Here is an 8,505-nt window from a genome sequence, read left to right as displayed (position 1 = left end):
GGTTTTCTTTAAAACATTATGACAACATTCTAATTTATTTTCCTTTTAAAAATCAAGTGGTTTCACTTTATTTCAAAATTGTACAAAATGGCCATGGCTGTTTATAAAAAAAAAAAAAAAAAAAAGTCTCTGTCTTGAGAATATGTGAAGTCTCAGGTGCAATAACAAAAGACCTGGAACTGTTCACAGTGCAGCGGAAAGCTTCTTTTGAGGCAGAAACTACAATTCATCCTTCTTCTTTCCTATTCTTTCATGGTCTCTTTCTCTCAGGGTTCTCATGAAAGTGGTGAATCCAGACTCCTAGTTTCGAAGAAAGAAGAATATGAGTCATATTTTTACAAACTAATCAAAACACTATATCAAGAACACTTTTAGTTTCAGTATCCCACAACAGAATATAAACACTAAGGAGCAGTTATTGCTTCTGCACAGTGCTCTGGTCCAATGTTGCTCCTCTGCAATGCAAAGTGAAAATATCTATGCAGATTCCATGCATCAGGCTTTGAAGAGATGGGACACACAGGGAAAGGCCCTAAAACTCACAGGACAAGGTAAAATCTGTTCCTAGAAGTGCCATTGATGCCTTTTAGTCAAAACCACTCATTTTCAAGCCATGTTTGTATGCTGCATGCCTCATTTTGAAAAGTCAGTAGATCGTCTGTTTGCTATACACACATTTGCCACTGTTCTTCGTCCCAGTTTTGCTCATCATCTTCCTCATTTCCCACCCATTCAGATGATGGAAATTACATTTTTTTCAAGTTGCTATCAAAATTGTTGTCAGTTTCAAACCTGGATGCCTAGATGCCGATCTCTATGTTCCAACAACTTATAACTCCTGATTATCTAAAGCTGTTGAATGCCAGCAATTTCCTTTCACAAGGAAAGTTCTGAACACAACTTGCATGTATATCAAAAGGCTCAGATAGGTGGAGGTTTGAACACACCGTCTGCTGGTACACCAACACTGCAGTTTTCTAGGCAAGTAACACTGATGCCACCCAATGTAACCATTTTTACTTTCAAACAATCCTGAAACATACCTGTCAAAACTGGTGGTAAAGAAAAAAAATACAAAGAGAGAACAAAAAAAAAAAAAAAGAAAAGAAAAAGTTTTTTTTTTAAAGTAAAACTTTTACTTCAAAACAAAGACAACACTAAAAAACCAGACCTCAGAGCTGGGAAGCTTTTGAGGAGACTGAACAACAAAGCAGTCTTCTAAAATGATTCACTGTTCTTCTACTCAAAAAAGTGAAGTGACAAGTTTTGGCCATATGTCATCTGGAGATATCTGGTAATTAACAGCTTCCATGAAAGGATCCCAGTTTTCAAAGTCTGGAAGTCATATAAAGTACGCTGGAGTCAGTAGGTGTCGTGATTTTTCCTTGCTCAAGTTGCTTGGGATGAAATGCCCTAAACCCTCTATTTTGTAACTGCAATTCCCTTGGAGGTGTGGAGGACCCCTTACAGGCTACTGCTGGGTTCATGCTCTTCCCCACAGCCAGTACTCTGGTGTGGGGTGGCAAGGAGCTGAGAGCTCCTGCTCTACTAGTCATGTCTCCTGCTGCAGCATGTCATATTGCTCCCACGGCAGCTGACATTGCTTATCTTCTTCCCTGCCCATGTGAAATGATGATACATCAGCTTCACCACAGTGAGCTAAATATCCATGGACAGCTACTGATTCAGGGCCAGAATCGGCACCAGAAAACAGGTTCCCTGGCTCCCAATGCTCTCTCCTGAGATTTCTTTTGCAAAGTAGGTGGTGGTGGGGTGAGGTAGTCCACAAAGTGTTGCCATACTGATGGTAAGTCCTTCAAGAGTGCAATGCCTTATTACTGAAACAGATGTGTGAACAGACCTGCAAATTCCATGGAAAATACTGAGTTAAGTGCTGCCTCCAGCATTACTGTGATAGGAGATAACAAACCCTAATTTGGTGTTGCACAAGCAGAAGACCACAGACCTCAGAAGAGGTGGAGGAAGAATACAGATGCCAGCAGAAGAGAGGTTGCAATATTCTTGTTGGGTAATTTAATTCTGCCCAGGAAAGGGTTGGCTGCACACAGGGGATTAGTCAGTCCACTTTCCAGCACAGGGATAATCATCTCCCAACCCCGTGGCCTCAGAGCACTCCTGTCTTGCTAAATTCTTTTTGTCAGCTATCACAGAACCTTCATTTCACATATAATTTCTGTAAGAATGGATGAGAAATACAAAAATTGTACCTGAAATTGTCCTTAATTGTTTGCTACTACACCCACCTTTACTCTTAGGAAGAGTTCCACAACTGGAGCTAAACAGAGTATCTGTAACAACAGCTTGATCAGCACCACAGAATGGTAATTACTGGGGTCCTTGTGCTGGAGAAAACTAAGAGGCAAATCTCCATGAAGACGTCCTTAAAATTCTGACAAAAAAAACTCAGAATTTGGCTTTTTTTGGTCATAATCCTCTATAATTTAGTGCGCTGTAATAGCAGCAGTAACTTTCAGGCAAGACTCTTTTATCAAAGTCACTAGACAGATTGAAGACCCCAAGTTGTTCTTGCAGGCCCTAGTGCCTCCAAGGCAATCAATCACTGCTGAGGGGTAATCACCCTCTAGGAGGTTATGAGAAAGAATACACACAAATAACTCAATTGATCGCTTACTTTCAGGCAATCTATGACCAGGGAAGGCATTATGCTGTTTCTGCCCCTTGTACTCATAGCATATAATTAGCTGGCCACAGAAGGACAAATAAATGAAACTTCAGCCCACAGGCTACATAGTACAATTGGTCTCTCCATCCTGAGCTCCAGAATCAGATTTAGGAAGAATGAGATATTTAGTTCCCCCCAGTCTCCAAAGAACAGTTTTGTCCTTGTTATAAAACCAACGGCTTGTCACCATTTGGCAGCCTGGTGGACCCATAACATGTTTGCAGTGTATCTATGATCCAGAACTTACAGGAATAAGATCTGTATTTTCTGGCATTTCTGCACCTAGCAGCAGCCCATGCAATAAACCCTTCACTTCCACTCAGTTCAAATTCACTTGCAGACTTCAGCTTAAAGAATACACAATAAAGTATTACCAAATCTACTCCTTTTTCCTTTTGTCACATTCCTAAAATAGACCAAGCGTGTTCCTAATGCAGAGATGCAGAGAGCTGCAGTGCACAATGATTCATCCACATAAGACTGTAACAGAAGCAGCTAAACATCCTTTCAGCATCATGAAAAGTTACCCTGCAGCTTCCATGTAAAAGGCAGTAAAGGCAGGGGAGACCTTCCTCCCTGTATCAGGTGATGGCTCTTGCTTTCACTTACCCCTCTTTCTCCAGTATATTTCTCCACAAATTTTCCATAGTTGTAGTAGTTGAAGGTGGGGTAGCCATCAACCCCCTCCTGCTTACACAGGTCATGATTCTGTTCTTTGGCACAGTCCACTGCAGCATAGGCAATCTGAAATGTAAGAGACCAGCATGAGGCAGGAGAAGGCAAAGCAAGACTCTACGGTTCCGCTGCTGCAGCTTAGACTTAACACTAAGAGCAACCCAATTCTTCTGCCAAAAATGAAATAGCTTTTTTAATGTCTCAGCTGCAGAGGAAGATCAGATGGTGATCATCAAGTGAAGGCACACAAATGGAGGAGCAGAAGCCTGCTCCCTCCCAATGAAATACTGCACTGCTTGCACAGCACCTGGCCTACACAGCTGCAAGGTGTGTTCAACTCACAGAGCAGAAAATGACCTTCCTAACCAACCTGTTGAGCACTGCTTTAGACTCCAAACAGGAAGTTCAGGGGCTGTCTTTGTATACCAAATCCAAACACAGCAGCCACTGCTCTGTCACACTGCAATATTTTTCTTGCACTTCGGTTTAAAGTGATGAACCACTTTGAAGGTGATTAACTGTGATCAAGGGTGACTTTGATAACTGTAACGACCCACCTAACCCAACCTCCTTCCTGTGGCATGGCTAATGCTTGGCAAAGTACCTCTTCTGGAGAGTCATGGCTGGTACTTATGCAGGCTATTAACAAATTTGTGATTTTGATCCCAGATAGCTTTTGTAAATTCCATTCAGTTCTCCCAAGGTCAACCAAAGATGAGTGAGAGGCCATTAACTAACATGTAATGCACACAGAGAAGGCGGTTCCTTGCTTGCAATCTGGGTTTATGTTTCCTCTCTTTTCTTTTTTTCATTCTATTCTTTGAGGTAAGAACTGCATGTTATGTGCAGCCATTAGCAAAGTGGGCTTTAATTCCTTGCAAAACCTCTAGATGCTACTGTCACACAAACAAACCCTGAGGAGAAAACAGCCTGCCACCCTCTCGACCCGGTTGGCGGCAGGACAACACCCTCCATCCCTTCCTGCTTCAGCACAGGCAAAGGGAGGAAGCTGAATCTCACAGTCTTAGAGCATCAGCTCAGCTAACCCCAGCTTAGAGCATTTGACATCTGAAATCTGATTCTGTGAAGTATTGACGAGGGGCTGCACATAACATTTCTGATGTTGAACCAAAATGCAATTCATTGGCTTCTACTTAAAGCAGCCAAGCCCTGTGCTGTGATTTCACACTGACTGTTGTTGTGAGTGTCAGTTTTGGCTCTGAAAGCACGCTGCTGCTTACGCAGGCTTCCCTTCACAGCCCTGTACAAGCTCTGCTGAAGAGCAACCAGGTTCAAGTACAAGCTATGTACAAAACCAAACAAATTAGAGGAGTGATTTTTGCAGTAGTGGGCAAATGCTATTTTCATAGCAGACATATTTAACTTGAAACTTCCATTCCTCAAGCCTCCTTCAAACAATCTGACCAGAATACCTTCCACTTGCATGGCTTCAGGGTTGCAATTGAACTGTCCTTCCTTAATTAAAACATCACTTAATAATCCAAAATGCCCTCCTGTTTCATGGTGACACTGTCAAAATGAAAAACCTGATCTCATTATCCTAACAGTAATTAAAGAGTGGCAAAACCAACTTCAGTTAATTTGCTTGGTTTGCTTTGGCTTTGAAAAACCTGACAACTCAAAGATCTCACTTGTATCTGTATTCAGATGGAAAGCCCTATATAAAGTCAGCAGTGTTCTTACCTTAAATAGTTAGTTTCTGTTTTCCCACTTTAAACATTAATAAGGCTATTACAGAAACGGACTTTTGAGAACTGTTAAAAACATGCATGACCAAACTTTTTTTGGTTTTGTAAACAGAAAGACTCCTACTCAATTCAGGGCTAGTAAAAACAAAAGGTTGGGAATAAAACACTGCAAACAGGTTTCCCGACCTTAGCAGCCAGCCAAAATTAAGAGCCTTGTTGGCTACTTCTATATAAAGAAAAACTTACAATGGAGACAAACATTAATTTAGTGTCACAGTATTAACGTAGAAGGAATACTGAAGTTCTGGTTCCCTGAAAACAAGAAGAATTAATAGATCCCTTTTTCCCCCCCCCACTGCTCTAAATACCATGCAGGGAGAGATTACATCCAGAAAGAGGGGAAGGAGTACATGCACTTAATCCAGGTCTCAGTAGCTAGTCTGAGCTGTGAAACTGTTGTGACCAATGACCCATCCATTCTTAGTGTCTTGGAGATTAAAACAATTAGTTTTTAATACATTGGAAGGAAGAGAAGCTCTGTCTGTACCTCTCTGGGAACATCTAGACTGGATTCAGTTGGAGCAAAGAGTCCAATTTCAAGAGCCCTAGGAAAAAGTGATCGGATGAGAGGAAATGGCCTCAGGTTGCACCCGGGGAAGTTTAGGTTGGATATTTGAAGAAACTTTTCACTGAAAGGTTTATCAAACACTGGTTGAATCCCCATCCCCAGAGGAGTCATGGTACAAAGGTACATGATTTAACACTGGACCTGGTAGAGTTAAATAACAGTTGGACTTGATCTTAAAGATCTTTTCCAACCAAAGAGGACCAATGATTTACAAAAGGCTTTTGTGAGAATAGCACCAGTAAGGAGACAGTGCAGTGGACATGTGAAATTCTGGAAGTCACTCTTAGCCCAATTCAGAACATTTTGCTGCCTGGAAAAAAAAAATGTTGACTGATGGACTATAAGGAGGTGGCTTCTGAAAGAAAGGCTTAGCAGTCTGCTTGAGATACAGCTCTCCTATACAGCACATGGAAATCCAAGCTGGTCCATTTGTGTATTTGTTGTACACTGAAGTAATGCACAAAGACCCCAGTCTAATAGCATAATGCTATACAACAGGTCTGGCAGCAAGGAACACACACATCTGGAGTAGTGTTTGGAGGACATGCCAATGGTCTGTCATTCTCTGACCTGCTCCTGATGCAAGCTCCCATACGGTCCCATGGACTCACCACCGCTCCTGAAATGTCATTGTGAGCCCAGCTCTTCAGAGCACACGTTCCTGTTTGGTTATTTTTGCAGTCAGTGAGAGAAGAGAAATGGCAATTTTCAAACCCCTTGCAGCTCATACAGGCCTGAGCAAAATTTCATAGGGAGACATCTAATTCCCAAGACTGTATCCGAGGCTGCATTTCAAATGCCTGCTGCCAACAGTAGCTGAGTAAGAGTACTTAGGAGAGTCTGAGTGATTACTTTAGATTGGAAATGTTAAGGCAGCCTAAATATAGAGGTTGCTACCATCTCTATGCACTCATTACCATAGAATCACAGTCCTAATTGTCTTGCCTGTCTCACAGCGAAAGATCAAATATAGTACACTACAAGAAGAGAAAAGTAATCCTGAAAAACACCTGTAGCAAAATGCACTTCTGGACTAAGGACCAATTCCAATCTCAGTTCTATCAATTCCAGACAGCTGAACTTTTGAGACATACCAGAATTTCAGCAAACAGCACTCATCCCCTTTGCTTCATTCAGTTTGTGTTTTCATGCACCAAGAATACTGAACTCCATTTCTGGTAGAGAAGTTTCCTGCAGCAGGTTCAAGTTAGGGTGAATTACTTCAGGATAATACTTAAAGGCTGCACACAGAAAGTTGCAGCCCACAAAAAGAAAAGCTTTGCTTGAGTCCTGTCTCAAGTGGGCAGTGATATATTGCAGGGAGGTTTTCCTCTCATTCTCAAACTTCTTAGCAACTATCAGTTTTTCTGCATTGCTAAAGAAGGAGGATGAAACAGGAAAAATAACAACTCAGAAAACTTTGACCAAAATATGGTTGAAGACTTCTAGAGAATATTATTTTCAGAAACAATCTTCATATTCAACTGCTAGCAAGAAGTTACACAGAAGTTCACTGGAAAGCATAAGATAGCTTTGTCTTGTAAGAACACTAACTTTATCTGACCAGAAATTTCAGATCAAGCATGAGACATCCCTGATATGCATCCAGAAGCCAAGACACTTGGAATCACCTGTCATGAATCCCTTCTCATCAAGTCAGAAGAGACCTTCTAAAAATAAAAGTCTGAGAGAGCAAGAAATTCCCTAACCCTGGTGTGAAACATATGTATCTCTATGTCTGTCCATTATGGAATAAACTAGTGTAACAGCTTTCAGAAGACAAGATTGATTTTAGGGAGATTTTAATTGTTAGGGCTAAAATTTAATTTTTTCACCTTTCTTAACTTACTTCTAACCAGACAGAAAAAGCCACTGAAAAAAAACATTTCAGGAAGTAAAACCTTTAAGTGCTCCATCTGCAACATGCATAAAACTTCACAAAGCTGTGCTGCCTTAGATATTGACATTGTATCATTAAACATAGGTTTGCTCTGCAGGGGCAATGCCGTTCAGGTTTATCACCACCCTGCTGAAGTAGCCATAGCAGGAATACAATAGTTACCAAATGAAAAGACAGTCAATCAGAGTGTGGACCTCTGAGGAAGTTCCTTGGAATACATCCAGCTGTCTTAGTATTATTGGTAGTTCCTCACAACTGGTATTCAGTTCATAATAATTAATAATATCAAGTTAATATGCATAATTATGCATAATAGTAAAAATCAATTATTAAAAAAAAATACTGTGCATTTCTCCTTCATTCCATAGTCAGCATAGTTTAACACAACTCTAGCATGGAATCTGGGATTCAAAAAGATCTTTATGTAAAAAAGAAGTCCCACAGCAACATTCCATAGTTTTACCAAAGAACTGGAAGCTTAATTACAGAGCTACAAACACAACTCTGCACAGCATTGTAACAGGAGCAATGTATGACCAGCTCTGAAGAGCTCTTAGAAAAGGAAACAGAGCATGACACATTGCTCAGATGAAGTGGTTTGATCAAAAACACCAAGTTGTTGAAAAAAATCACAACATTTCATTTTGGTGCTTAAATAGAAGTGGACCTGTTGCTGAAAATGTGATAGCTGATCTCCATGTACCTCAACTGGCACAAGGATGATGCCTTATTTCTTTTACTGTGTGTTAGAAGGAAAAATAAATACTTGCAATATCATTAATCATATATGCGGAGTCCCACAGAACTACGAAACAACTTTTTGCTCTAGAGGGAACCTGCAGGTAAGGAACACAATTACATCCAGTGGTTCAAACAGATATATAGAAAA

General features: G+C 40.7%; 1 protein-coding gene across 1 annotated transcript in view; it reads right to left on the bottom strand.

The window, feature by feature from the left end:
• Nucleotides 1-219: 219 nt before the first annotated feature.
• PDIA5 (protein disulfide isomerase family A member 5) overlaps nt 220-8,505 on the bottom strand; it is a 101,134-nt gene continuing 92,848 nt past the window's right edge. Inside the window, 2 exon segments of the mRNA XM_054381249.1 lie at nt 220-300; nt 3,314-3,448. Coding sequence (XP_054237224.1) covers nt 220-300; nt 3,314-3,448 — 216 coding nt within the window.

Source organism: Indicator indicator, chromosome 5 (assembly GCF_027791375.1).
Source record: "Indicator indicator isolate 239-I01 chromosome 5, UM_Iind_1.1, whole genome shotgun sequence".
Lineage (NCBI taxonomy): Eukaryota > Metazoa > Chordata > Aves > Piciformes > Indicatoridae > Indicator > Indicator indicator.
This window is presented reverse-complemented; position numbering and strand designations above follow the sequence as displayed.